The 23073-nt window shown below is 32.6% G+C and overlaps 1 protein-coding gene across 1 annotated transcript in view; it reads right to left on the minus strand.

Annotated features, from left to right (window-relative positions):
• Positions 1 to 23073, minus strand: part of LOC149774622 (transmembrane protease serine 9-like) — a 118298-nt gene that overhangs the window by 44676 nt on the left and 50549 nt on the right. Inside the window, exon 6 of the mRNA XM_089944950.1 lies at positions 12261 to 12353. Coding sequence (XP_089801076.1) covers positions 12261 to 12353 — 93 coding nt within the window. The remainder of the gene's footprint in view (positions 1 to 12260; positions 12354 to 23073) is intronic.

Below are 23073 nucleotides of genomic sequence, written 5' to 3' on the forward strand. Positions count from 1 at the left end.
GAAAGAGAGAAAAGTGTTATAAACAAACTTTTTCAAAATATTTACAATATTTTTAGTTTTAATATGTTCACAAAGGTATAGCCTCTGGAAACCTTTCGGACCAACATATTATAGACAACGTGTATTTGTTATCTGATTTTGGTTTCAGGCAAAGGACCGATACGGTCTAACCACATTTTAATAAATGGTTATCAAATGCTGTAATCGGTTGCATATAGCCTTAGGTATCCTTTAAATGGGTTTTCCTGTCCTTTCACAAGTGTGTTAAGACGTAAATGCGCGGAACCATTCTTTTTCAGTTTTGATTCGTGTAAATGATTTCACACCTTGTGCTAAATCTTTATTGACGCCTGAATGACCAGCCAAGGGCGTTTCCTGTGCATATAATACAAATGTAATGTCGCTGTGACTTAGGTAAACATGATCATGGCTCATTGACCATTCATCATTAGAGAGTATCTATTATGTCCTCCATTTGCTCAGAAGGATCCCATTTTTCACAAAATGTCAAAATAGTCGTTGTGTGAATTCAGTGTCGCTAATATCCATATGAAGCAAATAGGTGCTCTCAGGATCTCATTTTGCTTGCGCATTGAGTGAGCGTGGTTTATAGCTCTGATTAAAATCTCGAGAATAAGTAGTAAATATCGGATCACGTAGAATCATACCCTAGCAACAATAGACAAAAACAAGTAATTAACTAAAAATATTTCGAGTTTTTTGTATACATTTCTGATGACATCGGGTTGAGTTAATTTCTCTCAGGTACAAAGAACAAATGTATGACTATATGTTAGCACATTATACATTATTAGGCGGGACCATGCATACACTTTGTTTTAAAGATCGTACAGAATATTTTTTGTTCTGGCATAAACTGCATTTGTTAGAATTCCACTTTCATTTTGTCACGTGACGCAAGAATGTCTATTTCAACCCTTATCAGTAATATTGATAATATTGATACATTTGTCCATGAAAATGTACTAAATAAGATTTTAGGGCTATGTGCAGGGTGAACGGAAGTGATTATTTTCTACACTAAGCTACTGATTCTCGTATAGTTTTACTCTTTAATGCAATTAGTAAATCGTACAAAAACTATTGTAAACTACAGCGTATAGTTCATTGGAAATATCACATATCTAATGTGTCACCGTGAACTGGAAATGTCCACATATTCGTCATCGTCAAATTGAAAACTTTAATCTCACAAGAAAAGTTAAATTACGTCTTTTTGAATGACAATTGTAATCACTTAGAAGTAAATATGAGATATATTTAGACCGATCGATGATTCTTTGGAAAAGAAGCAACGGCGAAAATGAGCTAGTGAAGAAACAACAAGAAAATCGATTCAGCCATCCATCCATCCCCGCAATTAGCTAGAAATGCATTACCTCATATATTTGTTTCAAAAGCGTATATGGTAACTATGGTAACTATGTAATTTTCAGTGTAAGATTTTGTGATGCAGACTAAATATCATTGATAAACTTTTACATTAATGATAACCTATAACGTTAGCATTTGCGTGAATATTTTTGTGTAAACTGTTATCTACTGACTGGGTAGATGTTTAGCATATTGTCATTAATTGCATTTTAAGTATTAATAATTTTTAATAAATTATTACCATTTGTGCAAATGGTTAGTATGCTGTTTCTATCTGTATCAACAGTGTATACTGATACCACCTGTGTGAATATAGGTAGTGTGAATGATATTTCACCGCTGCATCTAGGTAGATGAAAATAGATTTTGTGCCATTTTTGTAACGCAATTTCGTTTGCAGACATTTTATATAGCTTCCGCTATCTTACGCCATGTCACTTACATATCCGCATACTCGTGAATAGAGATACTTTTAGTTCTTTTAATGTGACGACGATATATTATTACAAATCTTATTGTATTCATACGTATGTGGAATAACTTAAACTAGGAAATGCTATATTTTAAAATTAACGTATTTATCAAGATCACAGACACATACATATGTCTTTGATTTTTTTGTTATTTTAGCGTGTGAAGAAACCATAAATACAATACGATCATATGTAAAATATCAACGAAAAAATAATCCACTTATTTAAAACACAGATACACACAAACACACACATACAACGACACATTTCATTGTGCGGTCAAGATACGAATTTGTCAGGCGCCATCCAGATTTAGTTAATTCATAATAAAGTAAGTCCAATATTAACATATAATTTCGACAACCTGATAACAGTTTTTGTATCGACATATTAATTTGAGATAGTATGGTATATGGTAACATAATGTGCTAATTAGGACATCTTCGTAAGGTCAGCCGATGTAGCATGTTTGGCTACGGTTCCTTTTTTCGATTCACCAATCAAACATTTTTGTAAATATAATTGAACCATATGGTTAATTTTTTTTTTTCTTCATTTTTCAAACCTAACATATACCATTTAATATTACTATTACATCAAATGGGTTTAGAAACGGTTCCTGTAAATATAAGTCATCTCATTAATAGATAGATAGATAGATAGATATATGGAGAATATTTGATTTTATATGGTTAATAAGTGACAAACGCAACGGTTTGCTAAAACCAGTCAGCATTTTTTACATCGAAAATAAGACTGGTAGTGCAGATACTTTCCCAATCAAAACTCTATCTCTTTAACATTTTTTTTAAATACTAATTTATGATAGAGGTTCCTGATGTTAGTAGGTTTTGGGAATTCAGAGTTCAGTGATTCCTTGTAGGCGAAATTCTCTGTAAAGAATGAGTTAAGGATATTTGTAATTTACTATATGAACATACCTCAAAGAAGCTATCAACTGATTTTTAATTGGTTGTTTTTTGGTCTAGATAGTTCAATATTTCTGAGTTCTGATCATTGTTTAGAGCAATGTTAGTGAGGTCTGATTTCACGCCACCACTTAAATCTTTACTTGTGGGATACGTACAGAAAATGATTTATAGTTGTGTCAGTTTATCCTGACAGAGGGTTAATTGTGTAATTTAAGCCACTGACATTTGTCTAGCTTGATAAGGTACACACTACTTGGTCTGACGAGGAACCGGAGGTATAGACACAGAACTATATCACTGAGCAGAATACTCATTTCTTTTGTATATATATCATTCCTTCATTTACAACATTGTCAAGACGATTAATTTCTGAATCTTGGACTGAAACAAGTTTATATTTTAAGAACTTCAAAAATGTCAATGGACATTCAGTCAATCCACGAGTTTAAATGTAGTAAATCCTAAAGATTCGGGAAATGATTCAGTAACAGCAAACAGCAAGAAAGACCCTCGTTCCATTATTTCCCTGCATTAATGCAGCACGACATATACCATATTTTCCAACATTTGAAGTAAACATAGCCATACCAGTGAGCCATGAGGGTCATATGAAGAGGATTTAAACTGTTATATGACTAAATCATGCATTGCATGCTAAAAATGTCCTGAAATGAAATTGACATAAGATGAGACTAGTCAGATTTTGAAAGAGAGAAAATGTTTTAAACCAAACTTTTTCAAATCATTTACCATAGTTTTAGTTGTAATATTCTCACAAAGGAATTACCTCTGGAAATCTTTCTGACCAACAGATTATAGTCAACGTGTATTAGCTATCTGATTTTTGGTTTCAGGCAATGGACCGATACAGTCTAACCACATGTTAAGAAATGGTTATCAAATGATGAAATAGGTTGCATATAGCCTTAGGTATCTTTTAAATGGGGTTTCCTGTCCTTTCACATATGTGGCAAAAGGTAAATACGCAGTAACATTGTTATTCGTTTTTGATCCGTGTCAATGATTTCACACCTTGTGCTACATCTTTATTGACACATGAATGACCAGCTAAAGGTGTGTCCTGTGCGTAAAATAAATGTTTCATGTCGCTATGACATTTGTAAACATTTTAATATATAATTGACCATTCGTCAACAGCGGTTATCTCATATGGTCTACATTTGCTCATAATAATGTCATTTTTCACAAAATGGCAAGCTGGTAATTTTGTGAATTCATTGTCGCTAATATACATGTGTAGCAAATATGAGATATCATGATATCTCAGGATATCCTATTGCTTCCACAGTGAGCGAGCTTTTATCACCCTGATTAGAATTGTACTAAAAAGAGGATCACTTAGATTTATACCATATATATGATCAAGTGTCGGACCGATAAATGCGTGAGCGAGAGTAATACATTCCTGATTAACAATATTATTTCCAACTGTGTATGTCGGAAGAGTAAGCTATGTTCATCCAATATCTTGAAAGATTGTAATACATATCGAGGAAGAGTATTGCTCACCATTGTGTAAATGGTGCTCAATGGTTTCATGGCACTTTAATGAAAATTCGTTCAGCGCATTCCGATTATTTCTGCCAACATTTCTAGTGTGTAATGATATTGCATTCGTTTAGATTCACCATCATCAACACCGCCTCTCATGTTGCTATCTCCCCAATCCATATTAACCTCATAACCAATGATGTCGCTGATAGTAATTACGACAACGTTTCCGTAATCTCAGTCAGTAAGGTAAGAGTATTGTCTTTATCAAAACTATGAGTGACGATAAAGATGTCTTCTTTAGCCAAAACAAATGCTCTTCAGCAAACTAAGTTACAAATGTTGCAGCAAATATTTAAAATAATGTCTTGGAATAATGCATTTTCTGTCTATCTCATTTTGACAATAACACACACTCGAATTTAAGAAAATTAATTTGATCGATATTAGGTGTTTTATTGACAAAACCTATTTATTCGGTGTCTATCTTTTTTGATATGTATAATCGGTGTGGTATGCTGCAATACAACATCAGGCCTTTTCAATATACAGAGTAGGACTGCATCTGTTTATGCTTGCGTGGCTGTGTGGGTGTGTGTTTGTCCGTATATGTAGCGTATAGATTAAAAATGTCAATTTTAGTCTTTTATCAGCAACGTTTCTCTGTAAAGAAGACAATGCTTTTATCGTTCTAAGAAAAGGGCATTGATGTCTCGTTTGACATAGTTGTCTAACTTTACATAAAGATAACATACAGGAAAGCTTTATCTTCTTGACGTTCTTTATTTTAAGTTTGGGTATCACGAGTTTCACTAAAGTTTTGAGATCTTCCTATCAAGTGCGTTATTATTCGTGTGAGTACTTACTTACTCCAACTGAAATTGCTTTTCCTAATGTTTATAAGATTAAACATATACGTCCTAATGTGTTACTCATAGCACATATCAATATTATGCGTGTGTGTGTGTGTGTGTGTATGTGTATGTATGTCTGCAGATTGATGATATCTGTAAAACGAACAACCCAATTGATACTCAGACTGCATGTATATACATTTCAACATTTCACATTCATTGGCATTCTGATCCATTATTCTTTATTTCTAATTTTGTTGGTATATCGTTAGAATCTCATATCAATTCATACATGTAAAAAGTGAGTACCCTGTTACGTATTCTAATCATCTTCGTAATGGAAGCGGATACATTTATTCCGTTTGGTCAAGAAAACCCCACATTTCGGAAACGCTAAACATCACAATAGGTATAAGCTAAATATGTGTTTTGCGTTATGCTTTCGTTTCCAATTTCTATGTATGGACAAAGTTATAAAGTTATTTTGCTATCGTAACGTACAAGTACACCGAGATTCACGCGTGTGAAAACATGTAACTAAATGCATCGAAGATCAGAACATATGTGCTATATCTAAAGTACAAAAAGGCAGAAATCAGCAAATATAATGGTAAGTATACTAGCGTTTGACATGCATAAGTGTACACTAAAGCTTTTTGTTTCAGTGTGTGTGTTGTACAGAAGGCAGAGAGACAACCGTGTTACGTACGCATTCTCTAAATAGGTGCTTCTAATGTTGTATTTTCAGAGACACTGAGGACAATGCGTACGAAGAAAACGGTGCAGCGAATCATATTATGCAAACCGTCCCAAAATCACACATAATGAAGACTGTATCATATGATTGGGAACAAAAAAAAGAAACATTTCATAGTTTGATTTTCATAATATCTATCACAAAGAATATGCACACACCTTACATGTTTACGGCACAGCGAGGTTCCTTTAATGACTTTTGTGTTAGAGACAAATATGTATCTTTTAGATGCCCTGCTCGTCTCACTTGTCAAGGATATGATTACGTTTTCTTTTGGTTTTACAATATGTTATGTATTTCTACATTTTTGTCATTCCTTGTCGTTGATGTTGTCTAACGATATGTACTTTATATTTATGAATGTTTACTGAAGTGATAACCACCGATGTACCTCTTGACAGCGACTATTGATTGAGCTACCTCATTGTGGTTCCAATGTCGTATAGACAAACATTTCATAGTTTAGGCCATGAAACTCCCTTGCTCATTTAGGAGTCAATACAACCTATTACATGAATTTCACCATTTTCATCGGCCGATACTAGAATGTTATGTCCAAAAATACAGTATATCCTGTCACATTTGTCTCATTGTATGAAACCCAAACCAAACTATACATTTGGTTCATTAACTACCTATTCCTGAGTTTCACAATCATTTAGCAGCATAATGGTGGATTTTATGGGTCCCTTACGTAATAAAAAGTTAAGCAACCAATGCTTGTCAAACGCAATGTGTTCGTCGACAAGGTCTCCAGAAGCAATTAATTTACGTAATATTAAGATTAAATATATAGTCCTAGTTTTTATGAAGTTCTTTATCCTGCTGGCCTGCCCAGATCCAATCTGATCTAGATCCTAATTTCATGTTAGTGTTCTTACGATAAGTTGTGTATGAATTAGGTAAACAGGACTGTAAATCCTTTCATAATACCCCTGAAAGCTAGGGACGTTGGGAAGATGTCACCAGACCTTAAAGAATATTATAGTCATATTGCTTTGATACCAGAAACGAATGGTTCCAATGTATTCCATTACTGTTGTTTTCACGTTTGGGAAACAGTACAAGAATCCCTAGGAGTTAGATCACTTGGACTTGTTGTTTGGACACACTGTTTGTTGACCGTCGCGATGTTCTTAAAACATAATCTTATTTTAACAGATGGCTCAGACATTAATTGGTTTGATTATTTGTCTGATTTTTAATAAACAATGTCGAAAACCTTATATGTGTCACGAAATAAACGTCAGTGTGCCCAATACAAAATAAATTACGCAAAATAGCACTTGAGAATAAAGCTGAATAATTCAAATTTATGACATTAGGTTGCAACATCAAGTTTTTTCCAAATAGGAAACAGAAAGTAAAATTAAGGCTCGCAGAATTACTACCTTTATAAACATAACTTAACTTAACTTAAAGACCTGATAATGTTTCCTACCTTAAATATTATCAGTATGTTTTTATGTTTTTTAATTTCACGGTGCTTGTTTTTTGTAATCATATGATTATATTTGGTTTTATGTTATAAATGTTTTCTAATGTTGTAAAGTGCTTAGAGATTTTACATATTAGGACCAAAACAAAGTCCTCCTTATTATTATTATTATTTGTATTAGTATTATCATTATTATTATCATTATTATCATTATTATTATTATTACTAGTATTATTAAACCTTTCGATTTTTATCAGATATCACGAAAATTCTGCTAAGACATTGGTCATAGAGGAAAGAGTTAAAACATAACAGGGCAATATATTAAAAACATTAAAAAGAAGCAAACAGAGTCGGATGTAGATCTTTGCTTCGAAAGACTTAACAAAACGAATAAAAATGAACGGAAGGAGGAGAAACCCAAATTTTAAATAAGAATACATGAACTATATTGCTTTTGAAAACACGTTAATAAAAAGGTTACAACTCCATAATTCAAGCTAAACAGATCAATATTGAAGTTATTTATATGAAATGACAGTTGTGTCTTACATTGCATACATGTCGTCAATATCTACTATAAGATCTAATTGTTTTGTTTGCAAACAAATAATATTACTGGCTAGGTTTACAGCCATATGTGATTCTTAAATATGAAGAACACATATGCAACTTGTTTCTAAAAATAAGCGGGATATTTGTAGTGTATACGGAAATTGCATGTTGCTAGAAAAATACTAAAATCTACGACATTAAAGTAGAGCATAATGACCACAATACAAACTTGATTTTGTGTAGGATGAATATTTTTCTGAAAATAATATATAGTCGTATGAACTATAGCAGGAGAAGGTTGCACACGAGACATGTACAAGTACATGTGACCTACTATTTGCAGGGACACATTTGCAGGTGTGTCATGATCAAGCGAAGTTACTGGATAGATCAGAGGAGATTGCGGAGATACTGTTTTGGTTACCGAAGATAATGTTTAAGAGATGTTACCGGCTCTTCAACAACACAGCGGGATTCAATTAAAACACGACTGTCTGTGTCCTTCGTAGTTTGCTGGAATCCTATCGCAATTACTCTTACTATGTATTATACATGTATTTCTCAGTATCGGAGTTTGTATTGTCTCCAAATCATTCGAAATCATGTTTTTATTATTATAACGTACCGTCAGCGATACACTCCGTGAAGTTCTTGTCACAGGTTATCAGTATGTTTCGTTATGATGGACTTAAAACAAAGCACCGTACATTGGGTGACATATTTCGCTACCCGTCATCAATGTGTCCTTACGTACAGTGATTTGTCGGTGAAATAGACACAGACAACCAAACACAATGCTCACAATCTAACGAATAAACAATTACCTTTAAATCCACACCAATAATGCCAAAATCTAACACTTGTAGCACAAGGAAACAGTGGTAGAATACATGTCCTAACGATAGACTGGTAATACATTTGTGGATATTGAACAGGAAATACTAATTGTGATATGATTCCCAGTGCGGTGTATAGCTCACTAAGCAATGGCATTATAGGTCCAGTGCAATTCAGCCATGTGGAGGAGATGTAACTTACCAAAATGTGGTTTATCAATAGAATTTGGATTAATGTTCAATATCCTATTTTCCGTTGAAGTTAATTTTATAAAATATAAGTGCTTGGTTTTAAATAATTGTCATGTGTACACATGTTTCTAATCTCCAGCCCACTCGTGCGTTTCCAACAATTTTCAAAATTCTCCAATATGAAACACAATTGTCTAGCTAACCTCCAACTGTAACGAATTTAAACCTTATGAATGAAGCCAGCGAACTGGTGTACACTCGCGGAAACTACGGAGCATCACAAACCTAGATTAGTTTTGTTGGTAGAGCAACATTGCTTAGTCCGGATCAAGAGGTAATAAAAGAAGACAGTACTTTATACCGTAATGTTATGTTTAAGCTGCTTCTGTACTTTATTTAGAGTTTATTTTGGACATATTTTGATCGTAATATCCATTTCCTTAGTTAAGGAAACCATTAGTGTGGCCCTTCAATTTCTCATAGTGTTCTTTTAGTAATTTTCATTGCATACATATTTTATGACGGTTACATTTGTATAAGATTAAAATATTTAGTTATTGAAAATTAAGTCCCTGTCGTCTGAAGAAATGTGCTTGCATCTCCCGGTTGCATAATGGTTGAACGTTTAGACTTGGCATTGTAATACACTGCTGTTGCCAAGTTTTGTTTGGGTGATCATTGATCAAGTTTTTTTCTTACTGATTGTGCGTGGTCATTGTGTTTCTCGTGTATGCTCAAAAAAATAACTATAAGCTATATAGTACGCATTTGTTTAGAACGCATAATTCTATACGTTTAATTCATCTCCCTCTTCTTGCTATCTAAGTATCATAACCTGGATAATACGGAAATGCATGAAATTTAAAAATCTATACTATTAAATTGATCTCCCTTTTCTTTTCGTATCTTATTTCTAAAATCTATAACGAAAGTGTTTGCTTTAATTTAAATTTATCTCCATTTCCCTGCTGTATCTTATTTCCATAAACTGTATAGCACGTGTTTGCTTATAACATCTTAATCTGTACATTTACACTTATCTCTCTATATCTGCTATTTCTTATTACTATAAACGGTTATGTACGCGATTGGTTATAGCTTTTTAATATGTACGACTAGATTTATCTCCCCTTCCCTGCTGTATTCTGTTCCTATGAAGTATATATTTAGTGTTTGCTGAGAGCATCCTAATTCTTAAGGTTAATTTTATATCCATTTTCCTGCTGTATTTTGATAAAATAGACTGAATTATACGTGTTTGATTAGAACATGCTTTAATGTTTCTTTAATTGCATCTCTGTTGCCTTGGTTTGCTTATTGCTATACACTGTAGAGTACGTGCTTTTATATACTTCTGTAATCAATCAGATTCATTTAATCTCACATTTCCTGCTGTATTATATTAATGTAAACTGTATGGCACTTGATTGCATGTAACTTCTTAATGTATACTATCAGATTATTGTAATAAGATAGAGCAAGATAAGGGAGATAAATATAATATTATAAATTAAGATATTTTAAGCAAACACGCACAGTACAGTTTAGATCAAAATATTAGAACATCAACAGGAAGATAAAATGAAACGTATGTATTAGAACATCCGTATATGTCTATTGTATTGTATACCATTGTCCTGCTTCATCTTATTAAAATAAATTATATTCATCTTGTTTGCTTCGAACATTGTACTCGATATTGTTAAAGTTATCTGCCTTTTACTGCATTAGCTTATCATTATAAAGTAAATAGTACAAGCTTTTGTAGATTATCTGCATCATATTACATATATATCCCATTTCCTACTGTATTGTATTACTAAAAATTATATAGCACGTATTTCCGTAGAACATCTTAATAGATATTTAATGTTATCTTGCTTTGGCTGCTGTAATTTATTGCTATAAACTGTATTGAACATGTGTGGTTGGAACTTCTTAATATATACATACTCGTAAATGTATCTCCCTTTCCCCGCTGCATTGTACTTCTATAAGCTGTACAGTAAATGTTCGTTTAAAACATACTAATCAATAATAATATTGTTATCTCGCTTTTCCTTTGTATCTTATTGCTATAAATTGCATAGTACGTGTTCATTTAGAACATCACTTTCTATTAAATTAAATGTATATCCCTTCTCCTGCTCTAGTTTAAAAAATAAAATAAAAAGTGTATGTTACGTGTTTGTTTAAAATATCTTGATATATACGGTTCAATTTAGCACCCTTTTCCATTTCTGTCGGATTATTATAAACTGTATATTACCTGTTTGCTATGAACATCTAAATATATAAGACTAATTATATCTCCCTTTCCCTGCTATAGTGGATAGTATGTGCTTGCTTAGAACATCTTGAACTATAATACGAAATGTATTTTCCTATTCATTCTGTATTGTATTACTACAAATTGTAGTGTACTTGCTTCATTATAATATATCAAACTAATAATAAATATGTCTCGATTTTCTTGCTGTACCTTATTAGTATAACTTAAATATTAACTCCCTTATCCTAGTATATTTTATTTCTATAAAATGTATAGTGTTTGATTAGAACTTATGAATCTATCAGTTTAAAATTAACTCCCATATCCTAATGTATCCTATTACCATAACCTGTATAAACATCTTAATATATAATATTACATTTATCTCCCTTTTCGTACTGTATCTTATACTTATAAACTCTATAGCAGGTGTTTGCAGAGAACATCTTAATCTTAAAGTTTAACGGTATCTCTCTCTATCTTATTACTATAAACTGTTTTGTAGTTGTTGTAACATGATAACCGGGTTGGATATCGGACTTACAACATAACAATGTTGATGGTCATACAATTCTAATGTTTATAACGAAAGACTTGAATGATCAATCAAGTACGATTAATATCTGGGTGAATATGATCCACATATTTGATAAGTAAACATAAAACGCACGGACTTAATAAAGAAAATACAAATAAATGACATTGCACAGTACAGCTACAAGAGGTGCATGATTCACAGCGATATCACTACGTAACGATTGATGTGTTGTACTCAAATAGTAAACCAAATGCTATATTTTACTCATATAGTAAAATGTATTCAGTCAAATAGTGAATTAGTGTATACAAATGGGACAGATATGCAAATTATCTTAACAGTCCCAAAACACACACCGGGTTTTAGAAAGCCCCAAAATTGTCCCACAGCTAAAAATTGACATACATGGTGTTACACACTCCGTCACCAACACACCCGGGTACCAGTCACAGTGGCCAATCAAGCCGTCAGTATTACTGATAGTCAATCAAGTAGTCAGCGCCCACCAATCTCGGCCAGCAACTCGCGATCACCTGCTCCTCGACCAGCAAAATCTTCCTCACCTCCACGGCTGCTATGGTCCAGCTTCACAGCTGCTACTGTCAATTAATAGGCTTACAGCAGATACCAAAACGACTCCGATCACTCCAACATTTGGCATCGCTCCGGTCACTCGGGTCACTCTGGTCAACTGAAAATACATATATCACTATGTAATATGCATGACACGAGCATATACGATAAAACGTTATGACCTTTTATACGGTAAGTTATACAGATTACATTATGTTCACAATAATTACAGAACAAAAGACAGGTTCTGGAGTAAACCTAACCCTACCCGACAAAAAGCCTACGGTACTAAACATTTCTTCACAAAATGCAGCTTTATATTGCTAATATAAATCCCTTGATAAATTGCAAGCAAGAATGTACAGTCGCTAACCCTCCCGTCCTAAAATATAACCGATGTATAGGTTGGTTAAAGGTTACAAAACTTGAAGACTTGAAACCACTTTCGCCTCTTGTTTAGATCAGCAATATCTCATTAATCATTGTCATAAACATCATATTTTATTTCACGTTCGTAACGAAAGCTTGCCAAGACAAACATACTTTTCTCTTTTTCAAAATATCATCCATCACTTGACTTCCTTGAAAAAAATCGTGTCAGCATAGATCACTGAAACCTACTTATTTTGAAAATAATGCTTTGATTTTAAATTTACAGTTTATCACATATATAGCCACACACGCCATTTGAACTTAAAACTATTTATAAATATATTAATAATAATCATAATGATAAACATCAATTTCGAATTCTGAAATGGATTTTTTAAATATATTTACTAGGTATTTTGTATTTAATCTTAGGGTCAAATGATTTCAAATGTTATGCCTATGTTTTTAATAATATATCACAGAGTCTTTATGAAACAGTAAAAAAATAGACTTGCATTAGGGTATGATAGTAGATGTCACGTATGTTTCAGATAATTTGAGAATCGTTGAAAAATTAATAGTTTATTGATTCGGGGTTTCCTTATAATATGAAACCTCATTTTGATGAGAAACGGTTGATACTGCGAAACTAAATTTAATTTCCACTGTTTTAGATGTGTGTTATGTGGTGTGTATAATTTGAGTCTAAGAAAAATCAGTCATGGTGATAAACCAGTTACTGAAAATAAGGATTCTTACATTACGACCCAACCTAATGGCTTTCGGCGATTTATTTAGTTTTACTTTGTCACTGAATACCCTGTACCACCCGCTAGATTCGTTCATCTGAATATTGATGTGTACTCTAATATTTAGTTACTTTGTTGGCTAAGCCTGCTGACTATATAAACAATATAATTAATGTTTCTAGAACAGAATAATAAACAACTTGCTTGACTTTCCTTGCCAATATACCCTGATTTTTTTTAATGAAACTTCTAATGGAACTGCCTCATCCCAAATTAAATATAGTCGATGCAGTATTCTTATATTTGATAATATTTTAACATACAAATATAGAGGAATATATATAGGAAAGTTAATATTTGTTACATTCTGAATAGCGCAAAATAATACAGTCTAGGGAAGTGACTATTTGTTGATGTGATGTCATGCATGTAGAAGCTAGAAATGTTGCATACATATTACATATATTTAACAATGTATCAATCTTCTGCTTGTTTATTATCTTTGTTGTCATACTTTTATTTAGTATGAGTGATGTTTTTACGATCGTCTGATCCTAATGTGTTTACCGGTAACAGAGGTAAGACAAGAGAGAAAATTGATATGTTCATTTCAATCTCTTATTTATAGGTAACGCGTAATTTTGAATGACAATTTAGTTTATATAATAATGAATTATGTTCTTTTGAGTTATGGCGTTGAAAAGAGCAGCTCTGGTTTAATATAGTTATACTACATGGATAATACAGTCCCTTAATCACAACATATATATAGTTAATAGTTTGGCGTGAAGGATAATTCAATGCATGTATTATGGAAATATATAACAACATATATATATAGTTAATAGTTTGGCGTGAAGTATAAGTTAATGCATGTATTATGGAAATATATCCCAACATATATATAGCTAATAGTTTGGCGTGAAGTATAATTTAATGCATTTATTATGGAATATATATCACAACATATCTATAGTTAATAGTTTGGCATGAAGTATAATTTAATGCATGTATCATGGAAATATATCACAACATTATATAGTTAATAGTTTGGCGTGAAGTATAATTTAATGCACGTATTATGGAAATATATCACAAAATATATATTGCAAATATTTTAGCTGTGAAGTATAATTTAATGCATGTATTATGGAAATATATCACAACATATATATAGTTAATAGTTTGGCGTGAAGTATAATTGAATGAATGTATTATGGAAATATATCAAAACATATATATAGTTAATATTTTGCGTGAAGTATAATTGAATGCATGTATTATGGAAATATATCACAACATATATATATATATATATATATATATATATATATATATATATATATATATATATATATATATATATATAGTCAATAGTTTGGCGTGAAGTATAATTGAATGCATCTATAATGGAAATATATCAAAACACATATACAGTTAATAGTTTGGCGTGAAGTTTAATTTAATGCATGTATTATGGAAATATATCACAACATTATATAGTTAATAGTTTGGCGTGAAGTATAATTTAATGCATGTATTATGGAAATATATCACAAGATATATGTTGTTAATAGTTTGGCTTTGAAGTATAATTTAATGCATGTATTATGGAAATATATCACAACATATATATAATTAATAGTTTGGCGTGAAGTATAATTTAATGCATGTATGATGGAAATGTATCAAAACATATATATAGTTAATAGTTTGCGTGAAGTATAATTTAATGCATGTATTATGGAAATATATCACAACATATATATATATAATCAATAGTTTGGCGTGAACTATAATTTAATGCATGTATAATGGAAATATATCAAAACATATATACAGTTAATAGTTTGGCGTGAAGTTTAATTTATTGCATGTATTATGGATATATATCATAACATATATATATAGTTAATAGTTTGGCGTGAAGTATACTTTAATGCATGTATTATGGAGAAAGTAGCGTAAAAGCTTATGTACTTAATGAGGACTATCTCCTTTAAAATTATACAAATTTTACACAAAATCTAACTGAATGTGAAACAAAGTGTATATAAATTAATAGTATTGCTTTAGCACATTCATGCTGGACACACATACACACACACACAATATATATATATATATATATATATATATATATATATATATATATATATATATATATATATATATATATATATATATATATATATATATATAATTTCCTTTAATGTGTTTGTAAGAGGTTTACTAGGTTTCTAGATGTAGATTATACGAAACAATGATAACACAAATGAAATGTACACACCTATTACTTTACACACTCATATTATAAGTAGTTACAACCAAATATTGTACAGTGAAACAAGCAAATATAAAAAATCTTTCTTTTTGCATAAACATCGTGAATTATTATGTTTTAGTAAGCGTGCCTAAGTGTTTTGTATGAACATAATACGAAAGCAGCAGAACAACGTAACATCATGGTCTATTTTCAATAAATATAGATTTCAGTACAAGCGCAATATATGTGAGACGTTTATCATTTTCTGAGACACTGTTCAAGGGTGATACTTCTGTGTCTTATTTAAGTGATCGCAAGATATTTAATTTTTTTTCTTTCGTCATGTTTCTCTTTGTGTGGGTCACAGCCTTAGTTTTAGCATTTGGCGTAATATAAAAGCATCACAACTAACATGGCCAGCTATATTAAATCTAGAATTTCATGGTTTGTCCACCATTTTTTGCGAGACAGTGTTCGCCGGGAGGGTGTTCCTGGTGCTGTTTATTTATTTACAAGTAGGGGAAACGTCCTCACCACGCAGTCTCCCAAACAACGTTGTTTCATATGGCGCCCCCTTTGTGACAGCCTGCTCCACTTTGGCTTGTGCCTCGTAGTGATTAGGCGTTTCCTCATCTGCACTTTGACTTAGTCAATGAAGTCAACTTCCAGACAAATGGATTCAAGATGAGCTAAACGATCGTGTGATCAGGGCCAGGGCGTTCCTCTTTATATCAGTGGATCACATTTTTGTTCATCTCCCAGGTTGTGTCGTGCCCTTGACATACCACATGAAGACAATTAACGTTTCTTCCATACCGGATCGGTCGCAGCTCGGGTCAATAGTGACCGCGCCTTCCACTGCACACCATGACGGAGGTGACAAGTATGTTACTGGTGTATCCACTACCAAGATCCGTGATAGAGACAACATTATCATGGGTACATGAAACGTTATAACACTGAAGGCTGTGAGAAAGTTGAAATAACTTAGACATTAATTGGAGAGGAACAACTGGAACATTATTGATCTCTGCGAAGTTCGCTGAGAAAACGTCACAATCAGATTGATTACATTTTGGAGATAAAACAATTCTACAGTTGGCTGTTTCTCGCCTTAACACGACACTTTCCATGAGCAAATATTGGAAGTGACCTTGACGTATTAATGACAACATTTCGCCTCCACCTGAATACGGTCAACATTCTTAACCAACAAACAATCCGATTTTTACTTGAACGACTGAAAGATCCAAAATTCGTTGTAGCCTTCCAAGCTAAGTTAGGATGTAAATTTGCAACTATGATAACTCTTGGCAGCCAAGATACCGACTGAGAGTCCTTAACAACCACATTCAACATAGTTGTGACTGGCACAGCTAGCAAGATCATGGGCAAATATCGTCGAAGAAAGAAAGATTGGGACACATCATATGTCTTTGAACTATGCGACAAAAGAAAATGATTGAACTAAAAGGAAACAGAGATCAGTAAAGAGCTATAAAGTACAGAGAGATAAACAACATGATCAGGACAAGCATCAACATGGCAAGGGAATCCGGCATATATAGGCAATGCTGCAGAATTGAAATCTGAGTAGACGTGAAGACAAAATGGCATATCAACTATTAAAATATCTCACAACCCATTAATAAGGGTAAACTACCAACATCCAAGACAAGTCGGAAAAAATGGCCCACATATAGAACTTGATTCGATGGACATAATACTGTTCAGAACTGTGCAATCATAAGACCAAAGGAGATCCCGCAGTAGTAAATTGCCCTCAGACAGAATGAATTGATGTCAACCCCATTCTTCGTGAAAAATTTTAAGTTGCATTTAGGTCACTAAAGAAGGAATGTCAACCGGCATTGAAAACATACTAGCAGAACTAGTTTGAAGCATGAGGAAATGAGATAGTCACATTCCAAACAGCAATCTGCAACAATATTTGGCTGACAGGAGAATGGTCCAAGACAAGGACTCAATCCTTATTCATAGTGCTCACCAAAACAAAGAACCCTACAGCTTTGCCAAAATTACAGAATCATCCGTTTGATCAATCGCATGCTGAAAATAATTCCCAACACACAAAAGCTTTAAGCAGAGAAGATTATTGCTGAAGAGCAGGAAAGTTTCTGAACAAGAAGGAACACCAAAGAACAATCTTCAATATCAGACTCGTTTGCAAAAAAATATCTTCATCTTCAAGGAATCTATATCAATGTCAATTTATTTTGAAAATTCCCGTTCACACAGGTAAAAAACTCAATGCTGGCTTTCCTGTGTAGGCAGACTTTATTAAAAAAAGATGAATGAAATCGTCACACTTAAAGAATCCAAAGGAAGCAAACTTGACTTCCATTTTGTCTGCCGACTTCAGGATACAAAATCGGCACTCTAAAAAGATGTCAAAGTCAACATTTTTCGCGGCTGGATTGCATTGTAATGAAATAATCTATCTACTTGATATCCTGCCTCTAAGTTTAAAAATTGAGTTTATTGTTTCATGCTGTTTGTGTTTATCACCCAGGCTTCTATATGTTTGCCAAATGCATTCATAATTGATGGTTGAAGGGCAAATGATATCCACAATAATAATTTGCTTTAATAATACTTTTGTAACCCATGCTAGCAAAACGATTAACATGTGCACTCGCATGGAATGTATTTTAAAATAATGATTCTTTATTTTTTTATTTTCGAGATACCGACTTCTAGTTAACCTTGATACAATACGATCTGGGTCAGGGTGCAATACATAACTTATCATGCGTAAATGGCACGTGCCTTCAAGCAATCGGGTGATAATTTCCTATCAATTGCGATTTTGTTATTTGACATAAGCGATTCGCACTCCAGGATGAATACGAAAGCTGGCATCCACTACAGTTACGGATTTCTTGGATATATATTCTTTTAAAATAATTTGCGCATGATGAAAAAAGAAGGAATATATGAAAACAATGCAAGGTTATTTCTTTCAGTTTACTTTCATTGAGGACAATGTATTTTGTACAGTGAGTATGTTTGCTTGTGTGGGGGGGGGGGGACGGGCACAAATTAAACGCAAAAGTATTTCCTTTCTAATTTGTACGGAATAATGGAGCAAATAGTATTGACGATATTGACCAGTAATGACAAGCTTTGAATTTACGAGCGCAAGCACTGACACAACTTGAAAAATAAAAACAAACAATACAATTGACTGGTAAGAGCTTCATATTGCAGCAATTAAATACTGACAAAATGCTCAACACTATTCTCTCTCTATCTCTCATGTGTAATTTAGTATGTATTGTGTGCAGCTGTGTCAAAACGTGAAGCCTAAAATTAAGTATATTTGTTAAAATATCTAATCTACACTACCATTGGAAAAATGTATACGTATTATGTAGAATGTTATCTGTCACGGATTTTTATTTTATAAATGATTATTGATAATTTGACCGGAAGACTTGTGATTGTCGTTGTGTAGATGCATATATTTGTTAGCAAAACAATGTATATACATATTATAATTAGAACAAGCACGATATGTCAGTTGTTGTCTTCTCTCATAAATATTTATATTACGAACTATGATCATTTTCTTTCTACGAATATCAAAAAGTTGATTTAAATTTAGTTTTTTCTCCCTAAAACCTCTCTTACATAGCATCTAACTTTGTGTTGAAGAAGAAGAACGTACAAACAATTGTTAAGTTTAGCCGAATTGTATTTCGAGTTGGGCCGAATAGTCTTTAGGCCATATTCACTATAATCCGGCATAAATAATACAGTTTTTCCATCCCTCCCCTGTTCGATCCCAAATATTATATACAATTGTTGCGGCAAAGATGTTTTTTCGAGAAAAAAAAGAACGATTTTTTCCATCATCAATCTTTTGGTTACATCCGTACACAATTGTGCACCATATGTGCTGCTCAAAAGCTCGATCGTACGCTATATCACATAGACATTCACGTGGGCAAATTAAGCTTTTGAATTGCTAGGTTTAATAGAAGGGATAAATGTACGTCATATCCGGTTTTGTTACACGGAAACTACTGACTGTTTACGGAGATTGACGAATATATATATTTTTTTCATTTTGTAAAGCAAAGTCTTAAGTCTAATTAATCATTTGTATGGTCTGCATGCATATCCAATGCGTTTTGTTTACAAATATAATACTATTGCACGTTTGTACAATATAGAAAAACAAATACTTATAGAAAAACTTTTAATTAACTCTAAATATTTCAAGTATTTTTGCAAATGTCTTATAACATCTGCTTGTATTAATTTGTCTCAGCTATATAGAACTAAAGTATGACTATTTGTTAACACGTTATACATTATCACAGCTAACGATGCATTAATTGTATTTTAAACATCGCCAATAATGTCATATTTTTCTGGTAAAACAAATTTCATTTGTTAGAATTACATCTGGTCATCCTAGTGTCTATCTCAGCTCGTATCCGAATTAATGATGATATTGATTAAAATGTCCATGAAAATCTACTAAATAAGAATTAAGGGTTTTGTGCAGGGTGAAGCAAAGTTATTAATTTCTACACTTATGTAATGATTCTCGTACATTTTTACTACTTAATGCAATTAGCAAATCGTACAAGAACTACTGTAAATTGCACCGTATTGTTCAGTGGAAATATGAGACAGCTCATGTGATACCGTGAACTGGGTCTGTCCCCAGATTCGACATTGTCAAATTTCAAACTTTAAGTTCAAAAGAAAAGCTAAATAACTTCTTTTTAAATTGACCATTGTATTCAGTTAGATGATAATATAAATATGTGTACACCGATTGATTATGCTATGGAAAAGAATCAACGGTGAAAATTATCATTTTAAAGAAACAACAAAAGATGGATTCATCCATCCAACCATTCCCCGTATACTGCTATACATGCAATAGCTCATTGATTTGTTTCAAAATCAGGTATGTTACCTTTGGAAAATATGCCATTAAATGAATTCACAGAAAAGCGTTTCTTAATCCTCTAATTTATGAAAAACTTATAACTGTAAACAGGTAAAATACTTCCATAAATAAACAGAACGCAATTAAGTGAGTCAGCTAGAACTAATAATGAATAAATCAATAACTATTACTCAGGTAAACCCCACTTATAAAATACCCTAAGATGCAACTTTATTCAGCCTTGACCTTAACTCCCTTATAGTTGAGGCGAGCGTATTAAAACAGATGTCCAACAATGTGACACAACACTGCAGAATTAAATTCATGCTAATTTGATTGTTATATTTCATCACTGAGTCGGTCTTATAATTTCTGAATGGTTCCCAATGATCGTTCCATCTGATATGTTTAACGATGACGTCATGGATCGTCTAAATACTTTTGTTTCACAAGTGAAGAATCTGAAATATTATTATTATTATATATGCTACTTGCTTGTGTTGTAACATCTGGAAACAATAGATCATTTTCACTTAATAACTAGATCTCTCTCCTCTTGTGGTCTCGATAGCCACAGATCCTGGTCTAGATTGTTTAATATTTCTGAGTTCCGAGCATTGGTTAGACCATAATCAGTACGGTCTGATTTCACGCAACCGCTAAATCTTTACGTGTGGCATATGTACACAAAATGTATTGATGGATTAAAAGTGTTACCTTTATCTTCATACTCCATTAACATATTTGTATATAAAAGATGTGTTAGTTTCGCCTGAAGGAGTGTTAAATGTTTAACTTTATAAGGGCCATACTACTTAATATGAAGATTAACCCGATGTATGAACACGAGAGCCAAAATTATATCACTCAGCAGAAAACTCATTTTCTTTGTATTCATACATAAATCCCTCATTTCCAACAAAGTCAATAATATTAAATTCTGAAACTTAGAAACACGTTTCTATTTAAATAACTTCAAAAACGTCAAGGACAGTAAGTCAAATTACTTGTTGAAATTGAGTAAAATCTTAAGATCTTGGAACTGATTCACTAACATGAAACAGCAAGAAACAACCTCGTTCCACTTCTTCCCGGCATCAAGACAATATCTTATACTTAAGATATATTTTCAAAATTTGAAGTACAGTTACCTAACCCCCTTGAAAATGAGGCTGATAGGAAGAAGAATTAAACGGTTGGTTGTCTAAATCATCCATAACTTGCAAAGAATATCCGGATATGAAATAGACCTATGATCATACTGCTTAGAAAGAGAGAAATTTGTTAAAAACAACTTAAAAAAATAAATATGTACAATATTTGCAGTTTTAATATTCATACACATGTATAGCCTATGGAAATCTTTCGGAACAACATATTATATACAACGTGTACTTGTCATCTGATTTTGGTTACAGGCAATGAACCGATACGGTCTAACCACATTTTCATAAATGGTTATCAAATGTTGTAATTGGTTGCATATAGCTTTAGGTATCTTTTAAATGGGTTATCCAGACCATTCACATGTGTGTTAAGATGCAAATGCGCAGAAACGCTGTCTTTCATTTTTGATCCATGTAAATGATTTCACACTTGTCGTTAATATCCATGTGAAGCAAATATGAAATCTCAGGATATCTCAGGATATCCTTTTGCTTCCACAGTGAGCGATCTTCTATCACCTTATTAAACTTGTACTAAAAAGAGGATGACTTAGATTTATACCCTAAACATGATCAAGTGTCGGACCGATAAATGCGTCAGCGAAATGAAAACATTCCTGATTAACAACATTATCTCCAACTGTCTGTGCTACAGCCCTAGTCACTGCACAAGCTGTTCATGAACCAGTGATTTCAACTTAAATTGGATCAACTGTTTGATACAGACAGGCCCCCTGCTTCATATTTACCTAGTCATAAATTAATATTCTTATTGGGCTTTGAAGTCACCTCTTCTGCAAACACAACGACTAAGTCTGGTTTCAAATTATCACAATGGATAGGAATATTAATAAAGCCACATTCTATTCTCTCAATAAAAGTACTTTTATTGGAAGAAACTTCTCAGAAAATGGCAAAGCAACTAATACTAGAAAAACACCAACCTGTAGCACACTCATGTGTTTAGTATTATTTTAATATAATTTGATAATGATTTTCTAGGCTGAATCATAAGCAGTTGACAAAACACATATCGATATGAATGGTTCCTAATTATCTACAATAAATTTGGATTCCTTTATTTTGAGCGAAGAAAGGTTTTAGAGTAGCTTTAAACAAACATAGCGTTTCCTTTCTTCTTACAATGTTTGGTTCATAAAACTAGTGTCATATAATTGGAAATTTTCTGTTCAAATTACTTGTTAATACTTGGATACATAACATGTGAACCCGACAAAGAATGAACCATCTAATACTTTATCA

The sequence above is a fragment of the Sinohyriopsis cumingii genome, unplaced genomic scaffold (assembly GCF_028554795.1).
Source record: "Sinohyriopsis cumingii isolate HCF-2022 unplaced genomic scaffold, ASM2855479v2 utg000160l, whole genome shotgun sequence".
Taxonomy (NCBI): Eukaryota; Metazoa; Mollusca; class Bivalvia; order Unionida; family Unionidae; genus Sinohyriopsis; species Sinohyriopsis cumingii.